Source organism: Hemiscyllium ocellatum, chromosome 25 (genome assembly GCF_020745735.1).
Source record: "Hemiscyllium ocellatum isolate sHemOce1 chromosome 25, sHemOce1.pat.X.cur, whole genome shotgun sequence".
Lineage (NCBI taxonomy): Eukaryota > Metazoa > Chordata > Chondrichthyes > Orectolobiformes > Hemiscylliidae > Hemiscyllium > Hemiscyllium ocellatum.
Genome location: NC_083425.1, coordinates 50,197,034 through 50,209,044, shown reverse-complemented (window position 1 = coordinate 50,209,044; position 12,011 = coordinate 50,197,034). Strand labels below are relative to the sequence as shown.

The 12,011-nt window shown below is 40.2% G+C and overlaps 1 protein-coding gene and 1 long non-coding RNA gene across 4 annotated transcripts in view; one reads left to right on the top strand and one right to left on the bottom strand.

The window, feature by feature from the left end:
• cacna1g (calcium channel, voltage-dependent, T type, alpha 1G subunit) overlaps positions 1 to 12,011 on the top strand; it is a 308,065-nt gene that overhangs the window by 145,219 nt on the left and 150,835 nt on the right. For all 3 annotated transcript variants that reach the window (XM_060844315.1, XM_060844314.1, XM_060844316.1), the window contains exon 12: positions 4,864 to 5,019. In XM_060844315.1, the coding sequence (XP_060700298.1) occupies positions 4,864 to 5,019 (156 nt within the window). The remainder of the gene's footprint in view (positions 1 to 4,863; positions 5,020 to 12,011) is intronic.
• Positions 1 to 12,011, bottom strand: part of LOC132827675 (uncharacterized) — a 197,622-nt gene that overhangs the window by 97,186 nt on the left and 88,425 nt on the right. The gene's annotated exons all lie outside the window — the stretch shown is intronic.

The window sequence follows — 12,011 nt, the reverse complement described above, 5'->3', positions numbered from 1 at the left end:
CTACTTCCCAATGGCTCCTTCACTTCGAGGTCCCTGACCAATTCTGGTTCGTTGCACAATACCAGATCCAGAATTGCCTTCTCCCTGGTTGGCTCCAGCACCAGCTGCTCTAAGAATCCATCTCTGAGGCACTCCACAAAGTCTCTTTCTTGAGGTCCAATACCATCCCGATTCTCCCAGTCTACCTGCGTGTTGAAATCCCCCATAACAACTGTCGTAACATCTTTGCGACAGGCCAATTTCAGCTCCTGATTTAACTTACATCCGATACCCAGACCACTGTTTGGGGGCCTGTAGATAACTCCCAAGAGGGTCTTTGTACTCTTAGTATTTCTCAGCTCTATCCACACTGACTCTTCATCCCCTGATTCTAGGTCTCCCCATGCAAGGGACTGAATATCATCACTAACCAACATGGCCACCCCACCCCCTCTGCCCGTCAGTCTGTCCTTACGATAGCACGTGTAGCCTTGAATATTCATTTCTTAGGCCCTGTCTACTTGAAGCCACGTCTCAGTTATCCCCACAATATCATAGCTGCCAATTTCCAAAAGAGCCTCAAGCTCAACCACCTTATTTCTAATGCTTCATGCATTCACGTATAGTATTTTTAATTTGTTACTGCCCTCACCCTTCCCATCAACTCCTATTTCACTCAACCTTACAGCATAATCCCTTTCTGAGTTTTCTGCCTCATTGATACAGTTGTCTTTCTTAACTTCCCTTGTTCTAACTTTCCCTTCAATTTCCTTCTTAAATATCCAGTTTGTGTCCCCCCCCCCCGCTACTTAGTTTAAATGTAGCTGCGTTGCAGTAGCAAACCTGCCTACCAGAATGCTGGTCCCCAACCTATTCAGGTGCAAACCGTCTCTCTTGTATAATTTATGCTGACCACAAAACATACCCTAGTGATCCAAGAATTTAAATCCTTGCTTCCTGCACCAGTTCCCCAGCCACACGTTCAAGTCCATTATCTCCCTGTTTCTGGCCTCACCAGCCCGAGGAACTGGAAGCAAACCAGAGATAACCACCTTGGACGTCCTGCTTTTCAGCCTTCTTCCTAGTTCTCCGAAGTCCCACTGTAGTATGTTCCTCCTCTTCTTCCCGACATCATTTGTACCGACATGTACCACCACCTCTGGCTCTTCACCTTCATCCTTGAGGATTTCCTGCACTCTGTCTGTGATGTCTTTAACCCTGGCACCAGGAAGGCAACACACCATCCTTAAGTTCCGTCTGCTGCCACAAAAACCCCGGTCAGTTCCTCTCACTATGGAGTCCCCTATGAGTGCATCAGATCTGTGCCGACCCTCTGAACAGCGTTCCACCCAGACCTGCCCCACCACTGATCCTATACCCTATAACTTTGCATTTCCCATGGCTAACCCACCTTGTCTGCACATCCCTGGACACTACAGGTAATTTAGCACAGCTAACCCACCTAACCTGTGCATCTTTAGACTGTGGGAAGAAACTGGAGCACCTGGAGGAAACCTGCACAGACACTGGGAGAATGTACAAACACCACATAGACAGTTACCCAAGGTTGGAATCGAACCCGGCTTCCTGGCGCCGTGAGGCAACACTGCTAACCACTGAGTGCCACTCAGTTCTCCACAGAACTCTGCTCAGCGTAACTACATTACAGTTTCATAAGTTGGAATTCGATGGAAAGTAATCCTCTATGTTTCCACAGAAGGAACTTGCCTAAATCCCATGTGGTGATGGCATTCAACAAGCTGCTAGCTGTTATTGCAGCTGGATCACAACATTGCTTTTGCATTTCAAAAACATTTGTGCCACACACTGGACCAATCTGACACCTAGTGACCTGTGACAGTGTCCTTAATGGGACTATTTGAGTTATAAACAAGCTGACTTTACAACAACCCGTGTCTAAATAGTGCTTTTAATCGAGTAAAACATCCCAAGGCACTTTGCTGGAGCTTTGACTTGTTTTGGTAGAACAGGTGCACAGATGGTGACAATGTTACTCAATAGGGGCTGCCAATCTCCCACAAGCAAGAAGTAGAATCAAGTTGTTTTTTTAAAAAATAATTTCCTAAGAAGAGAAAACTCTGCTGTTCGTAATTTTCCATCAGCCATCTGCTGTTGAGTCTTGTTTTACCCATTTATAAAGATTTACCCATCTAATTGATGCATTGTACAATGCTGTGGATGCACTATTCTCCAGATTAGTAAGCCTATATATTGAAGATTGGCAACCTAGCACAGGGCCCTCCTACACTTTCATACATGGTTTATCATAGCCCTGATTCAGCTTTAATGGCTACTTGGATCTAATACTAACTCCCACGATCACCTGAAATCGGCAGAGGACCAGATGGCATTCCAGACCACACAGAATCTACATCCACAACAGTGTTTTATTGAAAGGAATACCAAGCCCGATGCAGAAATGTTGGGCACACGAAGCTGTCAATATTCATTGGCACTCCATTTGCCCAATCAGAAGTTAGATATTTTCTCTGGGCAAATGTGTCATGTTCAACACCAAATCGTGGCTCAGTATCTGGGTTCTGTGATCAGCTCACGGACAGATGCTAATCAAAGGCATTCTGGCCACAAAAACATAACTGACTTTGGGGAAGTCAGGGAAGCCTCTCACCAGAGAGTTCAAGTATATCTTCTGCCCATCACAAGTATAAATTAAAGACCAAAATAACACTACATGGATGTCAGGCAGGTTACAAGGGTGAGTGGAAAATTGTCAACTTAGATAAAAGTTTGTTTGTGTGATCTAGATCCAGTTCTCTGAATCCTGCTCTACTGAAGAAATTGAGGTTTTCGTAAAGAAGAAATGGGAGAGTATGTCAGGTATAGACAGCAGAGATCAAGTGAATTCCTAGAAGAATATAAAAGCTATAACAGTACACTTAAGAAGGAAATCAAGAGGGCAAAAGGGGGACATGGGATAGCTTTAGTAATTAGGGTTGAGGAGGACCCAAAGGGACAAAAGGGTAATTAGGGAGGGAATATAGTCCTTTAGAGATCAGAATGTGTGGAACCACAGAAGATGGGGGAGATACTAAAAGAGTATTTTGCATCAGTGTTTACTGTGGAGAGGGACATGCAAGATATAAAACGTGGGGAAATAAATAGCGACATTTTGAAAAATGTCTATATTACACAGGAAGTGGTGCTGAATGGCTTAAAACACAAAGGTGGATAAATCCTGGGACCTGATCAGATGTACCCTAGAACTTTGTGAGAAGCTAGGGAATTGATTGCTGGGCCCCTTGCTGAGATAGTTGTATCATCGATAGCCACAAGTGAGGTGCCAGAACACTGAAGATTGGCTAATGTGGTGCCAATTAAAAAGGTGGTAAGGAAAAGCCAGGGAACTATAAATCGATAAGCCTGACATTGATGGTGGGCAAGTTGTTGGAGGGAATCCTGAGGGACAGAATTTACATGTACTTGGAAAGGCAAGTACTAACTAGTGAGCGTTAACATGACTTTGTGTGTGCGAAATCATGTCTCACTAACTTGAGTTTTTTGAAGAAGTAACGAAGATGATTGATGAGGGCAGAGCGGTATGTGTACTTCAGTAAGGCATTCAACAAGATTCCTCATGGGAGACTGATTAGCAAGGTTAGATCACATGGAATTTAAGGAGAACTAGCCATTTGGATACAGAACTAGCTCGAAGGTAGAAGAGAGAGGGTGGTAGTGGAGGGTTGCTTTTCAGACTGGAGGCCTGTGACCAGTGGAATGCCACAAGGATCGGTGTTGGGTCCACTACTTTTCATCATTTATATAAATGATTTGGATGTGACATAGGAGGTATGGTTAATAAGTTTCCAGATGAGGTGTAGTGGACAACAAAGAAGGTTACCTCAGAGTGTAACGGGAGCTTGATCACATGGATCAATGAGCAGGAGTGGCAAATGGAGTTTAACTTAGATAAATGTATGATGCTGCATTTTGGAAAGGCAAATCAAGGCAGGACTTGCACACTTAATAGTAAGGTCCTGGGGAGAGTTGCTGACCAAAGAGACCTTGGACTGCAGGTTCATCATTCCTTGAAAATGGAGTTGCAGGTGAAGTTGCATAGGATAGTGAAGGGGGCACTTGGTATGCTGTCTTTTGTTGGTCAGTACATTGAGTACAGGAGTCTGGAAGTCATGTTACAGTCGTACAGGACATTGGTGAGGCCATTTTTGGAATACTGTGTGCAATTCTGGTCTCCCTGCTATAGGAAAGTTGTTGTGAAACTTGAAAAGGTTCAGAAAAGATTTACAAGCATGTTACTATGGTTGGAGGATTTGAGCTCTATGGGAAGCTGTATAGGCTGGGGCTACTTTCCCTGGAGGCTGAGGAGTGACCATTTCAAGGTTTATAAAATCATGAGGGGCCTGGATAAGATAAATAGACAAGGTCTTTTCCCCAGAGTGGGGGAGTCCAAAACTAGAAGGCATAGGTTTAAGGTGAGAGGGGAAAGATATAAAAGGGCTGATGGGATAATTTTTTCACGCAGAAGGTGGTGTGTGTATGGAATGAGCTACCTGAGGAAGTGGTGGAGGTTGGTACAAATACAACATTTAAAAGGATGTCTATATGAAGAGGAGGTGTTTAAAGGGATATGGGCCTACTGCTGGCAAATGGGACACATTAATTTATGATATCTCATTGGCATTGGACTGAAGGGTCTGTTCCATGCTGTACATCTCTATGACTCTATATACAGATTGGATTGCCTTACTTTATGGGAAAATGTTGAGAGGCATAAAATTTGGGTATCTATGTACTGGGAATATGATAAACTAATGGGCCTGATGTGCATTGCATTTGCACATTTAGGTGTGTTGTTTTGTGAAAGGTTTTTTTTTGTCTTCCCAGATATTGACTCAAGAGGACTGGAACAAGGTCTTGTACAATGGGATGGCCTCGACCTCTCCGTGGGCTGCTCTATACTTCATCGCCCTCATGACATTTGGCAATTACGTTCTCTTTAACTTGTTAGTTGCCATTTTGGTGGAAGGATTTCAGACTGAGGTAAAATACAATGTGGTAAATCTTTGAATAATGCATGAGAATCAGTATTGGACAATGCCATCTGGCTTACCGCTGTTTGTGATTGTGAAGTGCACTTTCTAACGTTCACTGCTACTTAATAAATATGCAGCACAAGAAAACAAAGATAACGGGGTCCTGTGTCACCTGGAACAAAGACACAAGAATGAGAGAAAACTATTGAATCGAAAGATACTATGCAAATAAACCATCCATGGCAATCACCATGAATTTATTGACATTCAAACTAAAAAAAAGTCATCAGTTACAAATGCATTCAAATGCTCAATTAGCATGCTATTAATTCCCATGTACGAAATGGGGATATAAAGAGGCTGTTAAATAGTGTATTTGTTCTTTATTAACTAACACCAGTTCTACGACTCCTTAATACCATGAGAAATCATGATTTTGTTTAGAAGTTATTTCCATGGTATGCTATGCTATTCCATTAGTTACAATGACATTCAGTTAAATGCTCTGACACATTACAATATACAATGATAAAAGTGTGATATACAGTGGTATGCTGTGAAATACTATCTTGCAGAGCTGCCCTGCATCGAGTTGCACTGTTTCACTTTATCTATTTGCCATCAATAAAGAAATAATAGGTTTGCCAGTAAAAACACATTTATCTGACAGCACATCATTAGTAACCCTGCTGCATTCTGCCCTGTTGTAGGTTACGACATTAATTGTGGGGATCTGACAATTTAATCTGATGATCTGAGTTGTTCATTCTAAAGTTTAACATTTACTGTACTTAACTATTTGTCAGAATTGGCATTTCATTCTAAATGCTATGCAATGATATAGAGTCAAAGAGTCACATAGCATGGAAACAGACCTTTCAGTCCAACCAGTCCATTCCAACCATAATCCCAAACTAAACCAGACCTATCTACCTGCGCTTGGCCCATATCCCTCCAAACATTTCATATTTATTCAAATCTGAAAGTAAAGTCTCCCCCTTTAATATTCTTTATGTCATTGTTTTCTTGTGTTTCACAACTGATGTTTGGAGGGTGATCTAAGGTAAAATGCACAGTGTCCCTTCAATTATATTTTTACATTCTGCATCCGTGACACATACAGGCAGGAAACTGAGTTCTTGAGTTTTAATGCTATGATTTCGGTTGGCGCACCTTTTAACCTGCCATTTATAGTATCAAAGATTATGCAACAATTCAGATGTAAGTACTTTCCCTTTAAGAAGATCTGACGGCAGTTTGCACCATCAAGTGCAATCAGGATGCTGAATGTTTTCTGTGAGAGTTAATGCAGCCTTACCGTCACTTGTTTTCTCTATGGTCAATGATAAAATGCCTTGAAACAAAAAGGTAACAGTTTTCTTATGGCATTAGATTTGTCATCATTTGATTGTGAAGTCCATCTCAAAGTTACTGTGTTTTTTGTTATTGATTGGAGGTTAATCTTCATTACTGTGCCCCAAATTCAGACGCATGATCCAGTGTAATATGATTGTATGTTGAGCACTTGTAAAATACTCAAAGTGTTTAGTTTAACCTACAATCTAATCTCAGCAGGTTGATCTTACCCTGCAGGAGGGAGAAGCAAATTTTAAGTTAACTATTAGGATAGGACAAGGAGGAATTCATATGCTATCCGGTGAATCCCAGCTAACAAGTAGGCATATGGATACTCGTAAGTACCAGAGTAGTTGCTGGCAAGACTGTGTCAATCAATGAGTGGGAGGTGAGGTGGACAATAGGGCACAACAAGCAGAATATGTTTTACAGCAACTGCCTCATTTATTCAGCAAATAGTGTACTTTATAGCAACCATCCCAATTACTCAGCAGAATTTGGTATAGGAACAGTCCACTTAGTCAGCAGACTCTATAGCAACAGGACTAATTACTCAACAGAGTTTATTTTATAGGAACAATCCCAAACCCTGTACATAGAGAGAAAGTGGAAATATATTGTTGTGTTAGAGAATCAGCCATGATTATACTGAATAGCAGAGCAATCTCAAAGGGCCAAATGGCCTGCTCTTGCTCTTAGCTTCTAAGTCTTCTTAGTCTTGGTCTATTTAAATAGAAGTTGTATCGCCTAAAGCAAACAGACCTTATGACTGAAACTATTGCAGGGTGACCTCTCTATGAGTAAAAGGTGGAGAATAGTTATATACTGCAAATTAAGCCAAGCACAGTCACAGGCAGCAGTGCCATCTCCAGAAGTGATTGAGAATAGCATTAACCCCAGTTTTCTCCCTTCTGGTCAGGACTTAGGCTAGCCTTAAATGTAGTTTATAAGACAAAACTGGGTTATGAGATTTAATAGATGTCAATGCCACTAATACTACAAGCACACCTCATGGACATGACAGTTCATATAGATCAGAAATTCTAATGCACACTATTTATCAAAAGGAAGTTGCATATTCTCTTCCTCTAATTCATTAAAATGAAAATCTTTTATGTCTGTGAATCAGAGCAAATAATCAGTGCATCAAATCCCTTCTGGAGACTGGTACCCTTCATCTCACTTGAAATGTGGTCTTTAAGAATATGGCTGATTCCATTGATGTTGAGAAAGTGGGATGATGCAGTATATGGAGTCTCCATCTCTACTGATGCACTCTGACAAAAGTCTAAATTCATGTTGTTTGACTGAGATCTCAGGAGATGAGAGGTATTACCCAGAGTCATCCACTTGAGAAGTGAAGGTGATCAAAACAAATCCTTCCTGCTGAACAGAGTTTCTCTTTAATTGTAAGAATAGTTTATTGATGCTGAAAGAAAGTTTGGATGTAGCTTTGGTTTGCCACTTGCCTTAGTAATTCTAAGCACCATAAACAGGTTACAATTGATCGCACATCCTTACTTCATGTGCAGCAAATGTCTTTTGACGATTGATCACTGTTAAACTCCTGAAAATCCCAGGGCCCTAAAGTTTAAGCAGTCGGTGCTGTATTTCTGGTCTTTTCCACAGGCATTTCATGAACTTTCATGGCTTTGTTGGCACTTTAATGGACAGTAACCAAATGAAACTCTGGCATATGTGACTGTAATCTGCTACATTAGGGACACATCAGTTTCCAAGTATTGCACATTGTCAGGTGACTGTCCATTTTTGACAGGATTATTTTAATTATTTTAAATAATTAGTTTTTAGCTTCAAATTTGAATTGGCTATGTTTGTCACAAATGGTTGGAAGTAATATTAGAAATAGCTATAAATACCTTTCAGTTGCTCTCCTTCATTCTCGATCGGGGTCTTCAACTTATAGTTCCAAAGACTCATGTGACTCATTAAGGACTTGCGCAGCTCCCCATTTTGATCAATCAGACTCATTTTAATGGTAAAGAGCTGGTTTGTTTTTTGTAAACTTTTATGAATAATATGCTGACAAGAAAATATCATTCTTTAAAATGCTGTTGTAATGTTTTCCGTATTTTGATTGCTATTCCTGTAAGAACACTGCATGAAGATATTGCCTTTTTGACTAACTTCTTTCAAAGTTGGCTCTTCCTGTTATTAAGGTTACTGACCCCTGCCTTTGTGCCATCTAGAGCAGTAATCTCAGGGGTGTGGGGTTTACAGAAGGGTGCAATATTGTCGAGAAGATCTTATATCAGTAATACTGTGGACCCATCAAGCAGTCTTTTCATATTCCCTTGCTCCAATCTCGATCATGGACAATACCAGTTGGAGAAATGTATTTTGGAAGAACAAATGATGATACACCAAATTGTGCCACTGTAACTTTTTAACAAGCATCCTCTCAAGAAATATCTCTTTTTTTCCTCGGGTTCAGAAATTGGTTGTTAGAAAGCACTGACTTATTTAAAAATTAACACCATGGCAGCCAGTGATGAACTGATTAACCACCATCTGACAAGAGAAGAATACCCTCGTAGAAGCATAAAAAAAAGAGGTTGGACATTTGTACCCTTTTCCCCTTTTCCTCTCATACCCTTTGATCACTTTAGCCCTAAGAATTATATCTAACTCCTTCTTGAAAAAAATCAATGTATTGGCTTCCAACGCTTTCTGTGGGAGAGAATTCCACAGGCTGACCACTCTCTGCATGAAGAAATTTCTCCAGATCTCAATCCCATTCAGTTTCCCCTATATCCTTAGAATGTGACCCCTGGTTCTGAACTCCCTGAAAATGGGGAACAACATTCCTGCATTTACCCTGTTTCATCCTGTTATAATTTTATAGTTTTTCATGAGATTCCGCCCCTCCCCCCCATGCCCAATTGATCATTCAGTGAATTCAGGTATTAGTGCAAGAGCAAGTCCTCTCTCATTTGCTTCACCCTGGTTTAGGCTAAGTCTAAAGTACAGGCCATCTACTCCCATGTTGCTGATAGAGAGATATGCTAATTTTTATTCAGAGACAGTGTCTCTTGACTTCCTCTTGACTTCAGAGAGTCAACATTCAAAATTAGCCAAACCTATCAGTGCTTACCTGGACCCTACATGGACCATATTTTACTGGTTCCTCTCCACAGAGAGATAACTGCGAAATTGGAGGTTGCAGTGGGGTTTGGGATATGGTACTGCAACAAATAAAGGGACATCTTTCAGCTGATATGGAGCAGTTTTAGAGAATTCAGTGGTGAGAATTATAATGTTAGAGTGCCTGGAAGGGGCATTAAGAGCAGAGCATAAGTACAGGGTGCGAAATCGAAAAGGAGTGACAGCAGCAACAATATTAAAATGAAAACATCAGGAGATTGAATTAATCGTAGGTTTAGACTTCCAACCTTTGGAGAAACAAAGCTGTCTCTTGAAAACAATTTGCTTTCTCTACCATAATTTTGTAATTTTCAAATAGGCAATTGGAGAATAAAATTGATGTGGTCTAATTAGCAATGACAGAGCATGTTAACAGCAATGTCGAGTGGGAGATACTTGGGAGTGGTGATATGTCGATAATCTAATTAAGGCATTTGAATGAGAATATTTATGAAATTAATGGAGGTGAAAGACTCAGCACCTGAACTCCAAGACCAGGTAGCTGCCTTGAAGTCAATCCCTGGTATCTGGTACCTCTTTTCATGACATATATTGCTTTAACCATACTAAACAGGTTTCATTTCGCTTCCAATGTGTAAAATTGGTGGTGGCTCATCAATGCACAGTCTTGTTATTGTGAAATATTGTCCATTCAGGGAAGCCGTGGGTTTGAAGTCGTAACTGTAGGTCTGTTCAAAAGCATATTCTGGAGTTGACTAGCATTTCCTAGATCATATTACATAAGACACAACTGATGTTTTCTTTTGACAAGAACCATTTTATTCTATACCTGATCTTTATCCCTGCATAAGACACCCAATGATGATCACTGCTACATTTTGGTAGTAGTGTTTGAAATACCTATGTGACCACAGTTACTGGTTACCATTAATGTCTATATAAATAAGACAAATCACAGATTTGTTTCTGGTACCAAGACAGGGTATAGTTGACTGGCTTCACCTGACTATAAGTTACCAATAGGGGTCACCATTTTATTTGCTTCGAGTTGGATCTACAAAAAACAAAGACTAGCTGTTGGATGCTGCCACCAGTGCAGACTCATACCTGTATGTCTACAAAGTTATATTGTACTTGTATTACCAAAGTTGTTAAATATTAACTTGGGGAGATATTCAATTCTCCCAAAAAACACAATTTCATGCAAAGTATTTGTTTAGGTCTATAGTAAGATGGTTCTTGGTGGAGTTTTGGGAAACTGTGAGTCCAAAGTGATTCTTCCAATACACTTGTGGGACACTCATTTATCAAAGCCATTTCCATTTTCCATTAAGAGTTCATCATTTGAGCAAATTGACGTTATGCTTTATTTATTTCTCTGGTCCACCAGTGATTTGCAGAACTGGAATGCTTTGCGTTAATTTTAGTGCATGGCTTCACTATCAATGTTGGTTACTAGGTAGCAGTAATCATCTGAAAATGAAGCGGATTTATAAAAGTGCTTTGGTTGTTGCATGACATCTGGGGTAAATTTCGTTTCATGATGGACGCACAGACCTTTATCCTGTTTTCAGCCTCTAACTGCTGTTATATCGATTCAGAAGTTATTTGTTGGTGGCTTTGCTGCTTTCACAGAAGGTGCCAAGTGATGATGTGTGAAGGGACTGGTTATTTATGTGTTACCTCACAATAAATGAAGTCACTTATATGTGGTGAGGTATTTTTGATGTTCACAAGAAAGTTAGTCAGTTACTGTTGACTGTGTTACCCTTGGGCACAAGAGTCACCTTGTCAGAAGCTTTCTATATTGTCTAAAACAACTGGTGAAGAACATGTTTTGATTCTGATATCCAATGCACTTCTATCATACCTGTGTTCTTCCCATCTCCTTTCAAAAGATATTTTCCAAGCTGTTCCTGCTACCCTTCTACCATACTTCTTATTGCAGTTCGCCAAACTTTGCTCTTCATTACTTTGAAGATGCTGTAAACTGCAAGTTGTTATTATTACTGGTGTCACCACTCTGTAATAAATCTTTGCTTCTCTGTCTTCCCCTCATTCCCCCTCTCTCTTTCCTACAATTTTATTTCATGTTAATTACTGTTAAGTTTCAAAAACCAACTGCACCGTTGTGACTTACCTGCTATCAGCAGGCATCCGTCCCTCAACCAGCCCCATTCTGACAGGATCATTGTTCATGTTCTTCAATTACTAATCCAGTAAAATAAATATTAATCCCTCGCACAGAAATATACATGTATTTGATGCTAACAAATAATCTACAGAATAAATCCTTACAGCTGCCTTTGTTAGGAGAGAAATCTGGATTCCCTTTTTTAAATACAGTGGAGCCCTCTAAAGATAATTTTTATTATGGCAATGAGTATTGATACTGCAACTGCTGTTTTCTTTTCATATCAATGATGTTTCTATAGACCATAAAGTATTTCTATCCACAGTTGGAAAACTCTTAAAACACTGTTCAGAAATAAATTTGCTTACCAATATCCTCCTCTG